At 29.6% G+C, this 14,766-nt stretch overlaps 1 protein-coding gene across 1 annotated transcript; it reads right to left on the reverse strand.

The window, feature by feature from the left end:
* Window positions 1-10,744: 10,744 nt before the first annotated feature.
* LOC137828536 (uncharacterized) lies at window positions 10,745-13,503 on the reverse strand. The gene is made up of 3 exons (XM_068635154.1): window positions 13,196-13,503; window positions 12,893-12,973; window positions 10,745-11,461 (listed from the first exon to the last, which is right to left on the reverse strand). Exons 1-3 carry the CDS (start codon window positions 13,352-13,354, stop codon window positions 11,090-11,092), a joined length of 612 nt encoding a protein of 203 aa, XP_068491255.1. The 5' UTR covers window positions 13,355-13,503; the 3' UTR covers window positions 10,745-11,089.
* Between the last annotated feature and the right edge of the window lie 1,263 nt (window positions 13,504-14,766).

Raw genomic sequence — 14,766 nt, forward strand, 5'->3', positions numbered from 1 at the left:
TCCATATCTACTAATGCATTAATCAAAATTTACACATGATGCATTAAATAAGAATATTTTAATTTAGCAAGTGGCTTGGAGATGTTTCCAATGTTTCCATTTGAGTTGTAATATCTCACAAGTCAAAAAATAAGTTTTTCAACAAACATGGCCTAACTCTGCTTATGTAAGTGGTACAACTTTGAATAAATAATCAAATTTAGAAATTATCTTAACTATTTAAAGAAAATTTAATACTCTGTATTTATAATTATTGATGACTATTTCACAGGCATAAGAGAATTAACCTAATATTATAATCTGTATAATATAATATTTTTGTAATGATGCATAGCTTTTGATGTTTTGATTGTTTTCTTGCAATCTGGGGAATGAGGCTTTTAATACTATAAGTTGTTAAAACTTAGCTACGAACCAAACAAAATTGTTAATCTCCATGAAAAAAGAAATATATAGAAGGCAAAACCACAATGGGTTAAAAGGATAATACCATTAAAAAGAAAATATGTGTTTATCTAGAAAGGTAATTAATTAGGTCAATAGTTAGATTATTTGTATCTGTCATCAAGAATATTATTTCCTTTATACTTTTCATGTCATGTTTTCAAAGCAATTCCATTGTCTTACTAAAACTGTAAGCAACCGTTTCATCCACAATGAACTAATTGCATCAAAGGTTGAAGGCAAAACCAGTCACAATGAATTACTTCTTACAAACTTACAAGTATTTTCTATAATAAAAAATAAAATCTTAACACTTTTTTTCATTTTGTAATTTTTACATATTTGTAAAAAAAAAAACTGAGATTAATGAAATGTACACTTATCTTTCTGTACACTATCACATCTAGAATCTTATTTAAAAAATTGAAAGTCATGGCTAATATAAAAAAATGTCATTGGTATTATCATGCATATAAAAAATATGTCTCAAATTAAAGAAAAAAAATATTAACTATTTTCTATATTAGAAGTATATTTCTTGAATAGGGTAGAAAAAACTAGCTCTATCAACAATATATTTGTCATTAAGCGGGAAAGTTTATTTCAATTTATTACATTCTTTAGTTTTTCTATTTATTTTACTATATTTTCATTTATATTTTAATTCTTTTGAGATTATAGAATAAAGTGGAAACAAGAAATTGGAAACAGAAAAAATAAAGATATATTTTTAAAGTTTTCAAATACACCTAAATAAAGTTATTGGGACAGGTGGTAAATAGTGATCATGGAAATTCACATGGAGCAAAATACATTATTTAGTAATTCACTTTAAATAAGAGAAAACTTAAAAGGCAATAATATTTTTAATTAATTAATTAATTTTTTATTATATATATATATATATATATATATCGATGTAATAAGTCACAATATTTATAAAGTACATCATATTTACTCATTTTTATTATACGTTATTTTTTTTTCTCTTCGTCCATTGTTTTTATTAGAAAAAATATGTGTATTTAATGACAGTTATTTTTTATATATAATATCATTTATAAATTTTTTTTATTTATGTGTATGATGATTTTGCATGTCGTCATAGATCTAGTTGTCACAAAATATAATATGGCGATTTATTGTGAACCGTCATAGTTTCCATTATATAACATCTTATATAAAGTGAGGTTTTAATCATGCAATTTATATTAGTTATAGATGTCATAATTTTTTAACTGGTTAAAATAATTTTAGCGTAAATAATGACGTTTTTTTGAATGACTTCTTAATATGTCACCTCGTTCATGTTAGCCCTTTTACATTGTGTTTGATAACATATGATTGTTGTTACTTGATGTGTCAGCCTAGTTGAGATGTCAAGTTGCATAATAAAATCTTACATGAAAACTTTTATAAAAAAAATAATAATAATGAAATGTCACTTTATACATTATAAAATGACGTTTGTAATTGTCATTATTATATTAAATTATGAAATATTATACGTTAATTACAATTATAATAATTCGAGTATTAAATATTTTAATTTTTAATATTTTATTGAACTTGTTTTTATAATTTAATTGAACATGTTTTCGTGATATAATTAATCCTATTTTTACAAAATAATTTCATAATATAATTGAACTTCATAAATACTAATAATTGAATAATATATACACAAATTTATAAGAAAAGAAGACTTCATTCATTCATTGATAGATCAAAGTTCATATATCATTTCTAAGCATACCAAACTACAAATGCATAAAAATGATAACTTAAAATAATTGTTCTACATTTGACATAGTACAAGACACATCCTAATTTGTCGTACTCCCTTCACTTGATCCTACATTGTTTTGGTTTGGTTATAGAGCACCACTTCCAACATGTTGTGCCTAAAATAAATAAAAATTTATTTAAAGTTGATTTTCAATTTTTTTTTTAAAAATAAAAATATTATAATAAAAATTTTAAGTATACTAATTTACATCTCATTAATAGATGTTTGTATCAAATTTGTACTATCGGATGGTTGAAAGGCCGACTAGACAACAAGATGCAAAGCTAAACATGTAATTAGGTATAAACAAGTCAACTTAGGTGATAAGCACGGTTAAGGCACAATTAGGCCTTCATTTGGACCCAAAAGCAGGCTCATAACAGTCATAGCCCATCTAGAGCAGTATAAATAGCAGAAGAGACACAACACCCAAGGTAACTATTCACTCCCTACTCTTTTGGTACCTAGCTCTCGGTCTGACTTGATCGTCGGAGTGTCTTCGCAGGTACTCCCCCCCCATTGTGTCCAGACCAAAGGAGATCCAACTGAAAGAAGCCTAACCGAAAGATTGGAAAGACGAGAAGATTGCAACAAGAGGAAGTGTTATGCAGAGTTCTAGTCTTGCAGGAACATTTTGGCGCACACCGTGGGGCCAAGAAGGAAACCCCACGAAATAACCACATGGTAACTACGAGGAGCATGACGGGCAACGACAAAAATGCACAAGAGGAAACCAGTCACCTAGATCCTATGGCACTAATCTTGAAGATACAAAAGGAGATGGAACTGTTAAAAAAGAAAAGCGAAGAAGAGAGTTTGAAATAAAACCTCTCAGCCAAGGAAGAATTCACCCAAGTGAATCCCTACCGAGAGTACGAAAGAAAAACTTCTCGGCCAAGGAAGAATTCACCCAAGTGAATCCCTGCCAGGAGTACGAAAGAAAAACCTCTCGGACAAGAGAGTTCGAAGAAAACCTCTCGGCCAAGGAAGAATTCACCCAAGTGAATCCCTGCCGAGAGAGTTCAAAAGAAAAACCTCTCGGCCAAGAGAGTTCGAAGAAAACCTTTTGGCCAAGAGTGTTCGAAGAAAACCTCTCGGCCAAGGAAGAATTCACCCAAGTGAATCCCTGCAGAGAGTTCAAAAGAAAAACCTCTCGGCCAAGAGAGTTTGAAGAAAACCTCTCGGCCAAGGAAGAATTCACCCAAGTGAATCCCTATCGAGAGTACGAAAGAAAAACCTCTCAGCCAAGAGAGTTCAAAAGAAAACCTCTCGGCCAAGAGAGTTCGAAGAAAACCTCTCGGCCAAGGAAGAATTCACTCAAGTGAATCCCTGTCGAGAGTATGAAAGAAAACCTCTTGGCCAAGAGAGTTCGAAAAAAACCTCTCGGCCAAGGAAGAATTCACCCAAGTGAATGTCTGCCGAGAGTATGAAAGAAAACCTCTCGGCCAAGAGAGTTTAAAAGAAAACCTCTCGGCCAAGGAAGAATTCACCCAAGTGAATCCCTACGGAGAGTATGAAAGAAAACCTCTCGGTCAAGGAAGAATTCACCCAAGTGAATCCCTGCCGAGAGTACGAAAGAAAAACCTCTCGCCCAAGAAAGTTCGAAAGAAAACCTCTCGGCCAAGGAAGAATTCACCCAAGTGAATCCCTGCCGAAAGTACGAAATAAAAACCTCTCGGCCAAGAGAGTTTGAAAGAGAACCTCTCGGCCAAGGAAGAATTCACCCGTGAATCCCTGCCGAGAGTACGCAATAAAACCTCTCGACCAAGAGAGTTCCAAAGAAAACCTCTCGGCCAAAGATTACATCTAGCGTACATTTTTCACCACTACATATACACGCGCCTTGAGTACAAGTCACCACACTCGACATCCAGCAACAGAGCAATCATGAACACACTCGGCCTGCGAACACTCACAGCAATTCGACTCTATGTTACGTTTAAACCAACTCACTCGAGCCTGGGGCATATGTACTACCGGATGGTCGAAAGGCCGACTAGACGACAAGATGCAAAGCTAAACATGTAATTAGGTATAAACAAGCCAACTTAGGTGATAAGCACGGTTAAGGCACAATTGGGCCTTCGTTTGGACCCTAAAGCAGGCCCATAACAACCATAGCCCATCTAGAGCAGTATAAATAGCAGAAGAGGCACAACACCCAAGGTAACTATTCACTCCCTACTCTTTTAGTACCTAGCTTTCGGTCTGATTTGATCGTCGGAGTGTCTTTGCAGGTACTCCCCCCATCGTGTCCAGACCAAAGAAGATCCAACCAAAAGAAGCCTAACCGAAAGACCAGAAAGACGAGAAGATTGCAACAAGAAAAAATGTTCAAAGTTCTAGTATTGTAATAACAAAATTTCCTACAATATTTTTTTGAGCAAAATGTTCCAACACATCTTTCTAATAATAACATCCCCACCAAATATTCTCGTGCCCTATTTCACAACAAAAAAAAGTAGTTATTATTCAATTTCTTGGGGACAAACAACAAAATCATAAACTTATAAGTGGTGCAAGACCATCATCATCCAACTTATCATAAGAACCATGTCTCAAGTCTTGGAAAAGAAACTCGATCATAAACCACAGACAAGAAACTGATATGTTTCAAATAAAAATTGCAAAACATGAAGAATCATTCTCCAACAACACAATTTTTCACCATGGTGTTAGTTCTATCTAGACGACCAAAATCTTCCTTGACTAGGGTCCCCATCTTCTTCTCTTCATCTCTGCAAAAGTTGAAAATGCAACATATCATAAAAATCATAAACACCAATCAAAAGAAAAAAAAAATCTAATAGCAAGCAACAAACATACCTATATGATCGAGAAAAAAAAAGAGATTGAAAGAATTCACGGTATATTAATGATTGGTTCATGATGACAAAATCTGCTTGATTATAACCAAAATAACAAGTAATGGCCACAATGACATTCTAATACATAATGGGTAGGGGTAAGTACGTTAGAATATTTTAATTATTCATAAAATAATAAGAAGATAAATAAAGAAGCAAAAAGTTTACAATTTCAACTGGAAGTTGGTGAAAATGAAGATGTTCCATGACTCTTGTAGTAACTAGTGACTTTTATGGATAATATAAATCATAGGCCAAGGTATCCTAAGTAATGGAGCAAAATCATAAAGTAAAATCCAACGTCAAGTAAAATATTACAAACAGAAAAATAAGAGAGCAGACACACATTCCAACTTTAGTATTAATATCAACCTGCATCAAGAGCCCATCAAGTATCAAAATCGCACCACAATTAAAACAACATCACACATCATATTATACTAGGGAAATGTAATAACTTAAGGTCTTTGTAAGATCGAGGCATAAGGTAAGAACAAATATATTAACTATTTTTCAATATAGTTTGTGATCCCTGCATTCTATGAAATTTGATGTTACGAAATTTTTAATATATGTTTATTTTGTTTCAAATATATAACAATAATGTATTTACATTGTTGTTACCTTTATTAGGAGTTTTGTTGTCTGATAATTAAAGTTGTGCTTCTAAAAATTCTACTATATTATTTTGTTTTGCTTGAAAGCTATACTATATACATTGTTACTCTTCTCTTTACTAAGAGTTTTGTTTTTTTGTTTATACTAATATGTTTTTGTGAGTTTAAATGTTAATTGTGTTTGAATATAGTTTATGGTTATTGCATTGTTTTGGACTTGAACAATAGTGTAAGTTTATTTCGTTTAACAATTAATATATATATTTTCAATTTTACAACGATTTTTTTTTTAAATAGTGAATCATGACTTAAATCTTGATTTGTATATAATATCATCTAAAAAGGTTGTCTTTAAAGATTAAATTTGAGGATCAAGTGTTATATGAACTAGCATCAGCACAACTGTTAGCAATTAAAAATACAGTACAAAATGAAAAAAAAAAACTATTTTTTAGGTAAACCGATGTTGATGTTTAGGTTTCACAGTTGTTTATGTTTTGTTATTGTAAGGAATTGTGTATAATGTACCTTATAGATACGAGTAACAAAAATTATTATGTATATAATTGTATTTAAAGTAATATATGCAAGGTGTACTATACTTAAAGGGTTATGATAGTAATATTAAATTTAGAGAGAATTATATTATTCAAATTTATTAACTATGATCATTAAAAAAAGTTATGAATTTAAACTATCGACATTAAATATATAATCCATTAATATAGTAAATTTAAAAATATTTTCAAAGATATTAATTCCATTAAAAATTCCGAAATGGTAATTTAGATACGATTGAATACCTTTTGTTTATATAATTATAATAACTATTAATATAAAATATTTTTTTTATAAAATACAATATTTTCATACAATAAAAAACTTTCTTATTTTATTGTTAGACATATTTTTTCAATAACAATGTATATATTATATTAAAATTTTCAAATTTTATTATATAAAAAAATTAAATATTAAATTTTAATGATAAATTTAAAATTACAAACGAAAAAAAAGGTTCATGCATACGCACGAGTATCATGCTAGTTTCAATTAAAAATGGAATGTTTCTTAAGTAGACGTGCAAAAAGAAAAAGTAAAATGAACATGACTACTCCAACCCATATTTAAAAAATGCATTATAGATTTTAGATTTAATCATACCATATTCCTAAATGCCATTTTGTTTAATCTTTTTAAAACTCAAAAATAATTTTAAATTTATTTATTTATAAATATAAGTTACAATAATAAAATTAATTTAAATTTTAAATACGGTTAAAGTTAAGTTTAGAAGTAGTATAAAGAATTGATTGGTATGATCGCGTGAAGAGTGAAACACGAAAGTGCAATCTTTTTGGTCATCCACGTAATCATTGTGTGAGCATCACTGTAGCCCACCACTCTCTTGCATCAATCATTATTTTGCTTTCAAATTTTTTACATCCAAATTATGAAATCATTTAAGCTCTTCAATAAAAAGAGCTTTACATAACAACATATAAATAGTTTTTATATTTTCCTTTTCTCACGTGCTATAAATAAAACTTACATCACATGAGTTTTTAGATTTATAAAATGGAGTAGCATTTTATAATCTAATGCAACACATCATAAAAATAATGATGACATGTCATTGAGATTGGAATGAATACTAAATGACTTCATTTGGAAGTGTCAATGGTTTTCAATCACTGTTATCTTAATTAATCACAATTGCTGTCTCATCTCATTCCAGACCTAGAGATATTACTATATTGTGAAGCTAAGATTAAGAAAACTTATCAATAATTACGTTTAGATAATCGAAATTTCTAACATATACATATAATTTTACGGGTGCAAATAATGGAAAGGTTACTCTTCCTTTGGACCCGATCCAGAATCTGTGGTGGCTACACTGTCGGATGCTTTAGCTTCAACCAAAATCTTTACCCCACCAACTACCTAGCTAATAACCAATTTCTTAAAAAAATGTATTAATCTATTCATTATCAAAACATAAATCATAATTTAAAGTTTAACTCCTTGTTACAAAATTATATAAAATTATATTATATAAAGTGGAATTTGTAAATTAGTCTTATCTTTTGTCTATATGATATTTTTAACTCATCTTATACTTTAAAATATTAATATTTTTTATGTATGAAATTAAATATTTATGAGTAATCTAGCAACGTCGGAAAGAGATGAGAGTATGTGTCTAATAAATCTCAATAGAATAGACTATGATATCATATTACAAACTGAGTTTAAATATAATATATTTTATTTTAAAAGATAAAAGATCAAATTTAATTCCCTTCTTATTATTTGTGATATCAAACATTAATATAAGCATTAAGAGTCTAAATTAATAATCCTATATATTATATAAATGTTGGCCGTTTTTTAAAGCATTTCAATAACAAAAAACAAGAAGGTGGCGACCTTAGTTTTCAAGTTCTACCCGTCATCTGAATAAGAAGGGTGAGAAGTATTTGAATGTGAAGTGGTGTCTAGTTGTGGAATCGAAAAAAAAGTCTAATTGAGAAACTTTTGTTGAATAAAGTAGATTAGTCTATCTCTAAGTCAAAGTTGTAAAAGTTCAAAGGTAAAAACATCTACTTAAAACAAAATAAATATTAATCTATCATCGATTAGAGATAATGACATTTCATAATATATAAGTAAGTGCAAACTTCATTTTATGAGTCAATTTTATAAGGTTAAGTTATATTTAAAATTCAGCTCTTAATATGGTATCAAAGTCATTTAGAGTCTATCATAAAAACAGTTTGTTTGATTTATCAGGTCATCTGCTATTGGATCATTCATAAATATATAGTCTCATGGATGAGTTGACAATTTTTCTTGAAGATATAAATTAACTAAAGATAAGAATATAAGAACATTTAATAGTATAGTATGTGAGTAAATACAAATATCACCTTATAAACTGATTTTATAGGATTGAATTAAGTCTAAAATACATTTTCTAATAATAAATTCTTATTAAAAATTTGAGTTATATTTTAAAGATTTTCTAATTAAAATAATGTTAATGATATTTTATGTTAAATTGAAGATGTCCTAATTGATATTGAGACAACTATGTTTAAAATAACGTATGATGATAATGTCTTAAAAATAAAACCGAGTTAAAGATATCAAATTAAAATTTGACTTAAAGCTACCTTCACTAACCTTAAGTTAAAATTACTTTATAACATTTAGTTACTTTATTTAAAGTCAAGTAAAATTTACACTAACTTTAAATATCAAATAAAAAAATTAACAAGTTGTAATTGAATATGAATAATCGTTTGCAGCTAGTAGGAAACTAGTATTCAAATAGGTCCAAACATTTCCTCTTATGCTTTCAATACTAGAAGAATGATTAAACTTTTTATCTCTTTTAATATAAGATTTTCAATTCTAACTTAAATTTTAATACCTTAAAAAATATCAATAATTAAAAACAACAATATACCACGATGCACTTTATTTATCATGAATCTAAAATATATTTTATAAGTTTAAAAATATTTGTTCATTACAATTTTAATTATGATATAATTTATATATTTGAATTGTTTAGTTATCATAAGTTTAGTTGTATGAAATTATATTTATTTTTGTGCAATACACAAACTAGAATATTAATTATTAATAAATCATAAACTATATTTATTAATATACTAATCTCAAAAAGAGAAAACGAGTTTAATATAATAACTTAGTAAGAATAATATGTTATTTGTTTTTCATTTTTGTACTAATAATATATTTAGTCATTTGTAAATATATAGACGATACGAAATTCAGTAAAAATCGTGTATATATATGGGCTTTTCATAATATCCATATTTCAAATGGTTATTACTATTTGCTCCTCAAATTTTCACTTCCCACACCCGTTTATAAAAGGACGTTTACTCTAATACTCTTATTCACACATTTTATTAAATGAAAAAATTATGAACAAAATAAATTTTAAAAAACTATACATTTTGATGGAAAAGAGTGAGTTCTTAAAAAATTTTATACTGATATTTTATTTTTATGTTCAATAATTGCACGTTTACAAATATGAAAATGCATGTGTTTTAAGTGTTAAAACTTTACAATGAGATTGATATAATTAAAATTAATGATCAATATTTATATGTAGAAATTTTAAATTTTAAGACAATAACTTCTTCCGTATGTAGTATTGGAATAATACTAGATGTACACATGGACACAATCTTATCCTTTAGCTTCAAGTATTCTTCTGATGCTAAGATGCCTTCTCTGCCAAAGCCATCTCATTCACAAGCGATTCCAATGCTAAGTTTTCTTCCCTTCTTTTCTCATTCCATGCTTTAACACTGCATTTCTCAAGTGTAGACCCTTTTTTTTTTCTTTCTTTTAGAAACTACCAAGCTTTGATCAAACGTATACAACAATGCATCATCACCTAGGAACTTTGTTAAGTTCATCCTAAAAAGGCTGTGTGAATTGCAGCTAAATGGGTGTCTTTATTCCCTCTCTTGGTAAATTGACAATAGTACAAAGACAATAACAGAGAAGAAGCTATAAGGATTAACAAAATAGATATGAAAAGCAAAGGGATATACCAAAGATGCTGAAGTTGTGAATTACAGCATATAGAATTTGTGAGATGGACTGATAGTGGCCTTCTGCATGGTCAAGGTGAACCACTTCGGAAGGCACAAAAAAAATCTGTATATACACATTAGAATTAAAAATTATTTAATTAATGTTTTGTGTATTTTTATTTATAAAATAATAATGAGTAATAAATTATATTTATGATAATGAATTCTTTAAAGACATTGCACATATAACTGTTAAAATACTACTGAATAATATTATCCATTCTTATTACTGCATACGCTGGAAAAAAATTCAAAACTAAAATTATTAAAGTTTTATTTGTGGTTTACCGTGTCACAAAAAATACTAAATAGTTTTCCTGAAAACAAATTTTAAAAAAATCTTGTCTATGAAAGAATTATGGATAATTTTGCAGCAAAAAATACAACAAAAATTAATGATTAGAAGAGAAGGACATCCATGACACCAAAAATCCCTGAGCTAAGATATGCCTACATTGTAATAAAGTTGCCTTTGAGAGAAGATCAGGGTACAAATTTTAATACCTTTAAACTATTTCAACAATAAACTTTACAAAGAACATTGAACACCTAAGCTATATTACTCCACTTGGATGGTGTAAGCATGCATTGTAATAAGTTAATGCTGTTTTTTGTAGGATGCAACTAGCAAGACTCAGATATGCCCTTCTGTTGGTTATTCAATTCTTTTTGCAGGTAATGTCGAGGGTTGATGAAGCAAACACATTCAGTAGATGAAACAGCAGACTAGTCTGCATGCATGTCCATGGCAGCATCATTGAAAATGAATGCAGCAGAGTCCCTGCTTTGCTGATGAAGAAAGTTGCCTTCGGTGTTACGGCTTCCAATCCCCATGGAGAGACCACTTGAGTAGTTACCTACCTCACCAAATTGACGAACAGGATTTGACAAAACATTTGAAAACACGGAATTCTTTGATTGAATATCGCAGTGCTCAGACCTGAGTCCCTGCCCCATAATTGTTTGGCCAGGAAATCCTGTAGTTACGGGAAAGCCTGAACCAGTGACAGTTGCATGCATTAGTGGTTGTGATTGTTGGTGTTGCTGTGGAGCTCTAGGTGACATACTCGGTTCCTCACCACAATAATCCAGCTCATTCTGTTAGCAGAAAAATCAAATTTCATTTATGCAATCAGTGATCTGTAACAACAAAAACCAATATTACATTGAATGAAGTACAAAGGCATCCCAATGTAGCCCAAACCTGCCATGTTATCAACCACTTTTTTTTTCAGAACTGCAAGATATCAAACTAGCCACAAGTGCACACAAGTTTGAGACAACAATTTCTTAAAAACTGACAATCTTACAACTCTTTAAAATGGAAGGGAAAAAAAATAATGCTTCATCGCCTTTTCTATCCTTCCTAGACACCCTTACAACCATGTAATATAGTTCAAGAATTACGATAAATACCAACTAAACTGCTACAAAAATATCTAAGTGACTAAATCATAATACTTGCCATTCCAATTTGGGGAAATTTGTCTATCCTTTGTATTATCTACCTCTTTTGGCAATCAGCAATCCCAATGTAATTCTGTAACTTCTCAAAGCCCACAAGTGAAACATAAAATTTGAAACACTTGTTTCCATAAAAAATTTAAAATAGCAATTACACTAAAGATTCCACCTCTTCAATAACTTTAGAAAATGATAATTTAAACAGACAAAGGATCAAATAAAAGAAAAGGGCAACATCCATCGGACAAATTAAGATGCATTTCTCCCACTTAAAATTTTACCCAATTTTCCAGACCTTCTCTAGTGAAAAATTCATGCCCCATACCAAGAAAATTTTCCAACATTCTCTGTTATAACTTGCACATAGCCAAACAAAAAGACTCATATTATCAATTTCAGTTCATCAGCATAATCACCAATTAATTGAAGGAAACAAAAAATTAGACATTCCACAAAGAACAGAGACAAATAAAAGAATGATAAAAAGATAAAACTGCAACGGACAAGACAGAAAAAAAAAAAGCAATTTAGAAAAAGGTAAAGACCTGCGTTAATCCAGTCTACAGAAACAAAACAACTGATCAATTAAGCAAACGTCAATACCAGAGAACGAAATCAAAATCTCCAACAAAGACAACAAGACTAACATGAACTTTATAGATTTTTTTCTAGTACTTTTTTTCTTCTCCATAAGCATTGTTTAAGAGTGTGATCTGGGCAAGCTTCAACTAAAGCAACATAGCCTTATCCCACCAAGTGAGGTTGACAACAAGGCTTACACAACGCCGTTTGGATTGGTAACAAACAGGTTTGGGCAAAAATTGACCATTTTTTTATTCAGTTATGCTTGGTTTAAAGTCCTTCAAAAATTTACATTTGTCTCAAGGGAAGAAACAACCCAAAACTAGTTCAAGGCTCCTCTAGCTATCATCCTTGCTGTATGATATGATACATGAGCACCATCTTGTCAGTAACCAGCAAGCTATAATTCCTCACCCTCTAGCATTTTTTTTTTGCTTCACAATGATACTCACAACACAAAAAGAGCCAGAGAATGAAACCAACCTTAATGTAGCCGAGTATATCGACAGTTGCAACTCTTGATCCACCCTCTTGTTGCCTCCGGATCCACTGATAAAGTTCTTCCTGAAATCAGACACAGCTCACACCAATTAAAACAAATTACATAGTTTATTTAAACCCTAAACACAAGGACAAAAACAGTTAAAATGCGGAGGTAAGGACTCAATTGCACACAGGAACAAGAGTTTAAAACCCAAATTAAAAAAGTTAGCTTTTTTGTTTTCGAAAAGTCCAGGAAATTGATGGAACGAAAAGGGGTTGGAGGATAAAAGAGAAAATCGTTACAAGGGAGTGGCGTTCACCGGCTTGGAAGGAGAGTTTGTGGTGGTTCATGGAGAGAGTGTAGAGGTGTGAGAGAGAATTGGCAGCAGTGGAAAATGAAGAGAACATGGTTCGGTCCACCTCGTCCATGCTTGTGGCTATGGATTTTCTCTTCTTCGCCATGCTTGCGCCTGTGCCCAATTGAAGAGAAGAAGTTGTGAGTGGGATTTATGCGTGAAGGAGAAAGAGGGCGTTTCGGTTTTCATCGGTTTCCACCAATACAAAAATTATTCCACTCCATGGATTGGTAATAAAAGATTGTCTTTTGCTTTGAACCACTTTGGTGAAAATATCCAACTTTAAATCGATTTAATCTCATTTTTTATACAATGCTATTTATTCAATCTTTCTTTTTTGTTTTACGTTTTCAAGAGACAATCTTTTGTTTCTTTTCGGGCTAATGGCAGTGATAAAATAGAACCAAAATTGTAATTAATGTTTTATTGTGAGATATTATAAGGAATCATATAATATTATTGGTGATATATATATTGAATTATTAGATAACATTGAAGATTATTACCTCCTTATCTTTAATACCAGACATTTCTAAGATAATTAAATTAAATAGAATAATAAAGAAAATTAATTTAAATTTAATTGAAAATTTAAAAGTTATTACCAATGTAATAAAATAACTTTTATTATTAGTAATTTTAAAATTATTTTTAATATAAAATACAAATACCCATAGTAATTAATAGAATAAATAGATAAATATAGAAATTATAAATTATCTTATAAAAATAACTAATATTTTTTTAAGATGTGTTTTATAATAAAATCGTAAGGAAGTATTATATTTTTTGTTTTATTATTATTTTTGCATCCTATCGCATTTTCACTACTAAATATTTTATTACTTTTTATATTTTTAAGCTTTGTTTCCATTCACAACAGGCTTATTAGCATAGAAATGGAAAAAAGAGAAAGAAAGTATTGTATTTTGTTTGGTAACACTAGGGAGTGGAACGACATATAGTCTAATTTGCAAATATAAACACCTTTTTTTATTTATTTAGGCAACAATCATATGAAAAAAGAAAAGAAAAGTTATTTTTAATGTAATAACAAAAAATATAGTATGCAATATGTATTTCGTTTTTCTTTTTCACAACCATATAAGTACAGGTGACAATGCGAGTAGATATGGGTCCGTCCACACACTGTTACGAAAAATGCGGGATGATTTCACTATTTTGGCCAATTGATTTATTTAGGCTCGTCTTACATAACTCGTAGTCTGCGTGACCTAATAATAAAATAAGATGAGTCAGTCCACTAGCATATTTTTATTAAGTTTGTTGCTACTTAATGAGTTATTGTATGACTTATGAATCTAATATTATAGAATATGGACTATTAATTTTATAAAATTCATCCATTCAATATGCAATTTTTATCACTCTTCCTCATTTAAAGTGAAATTGTTATTTTAACTACAAACTTTTCTTTGTATTCATTTTTATGGTGTTTGTTTTATGGATTTTATATTGATATCATTTGGTGTATTCCAATAACAAAATGACATATAA

This window comes from Phaseolus vulgaris, chromosome 7 (genome assembly GCF_051622355.1).
Source record: "Phaseolus vulgaris cultivar YP4 chromosome 7, ASM5162235v1, whole genome shotgun sequence".
NCBI classification, from domain to species: Eukaryota; Viridiplantae; Streptophyta; class Magnoliopsida; order Fabales; family Fabaceae; genus Phaseolus; species Phaseolus vulgaris.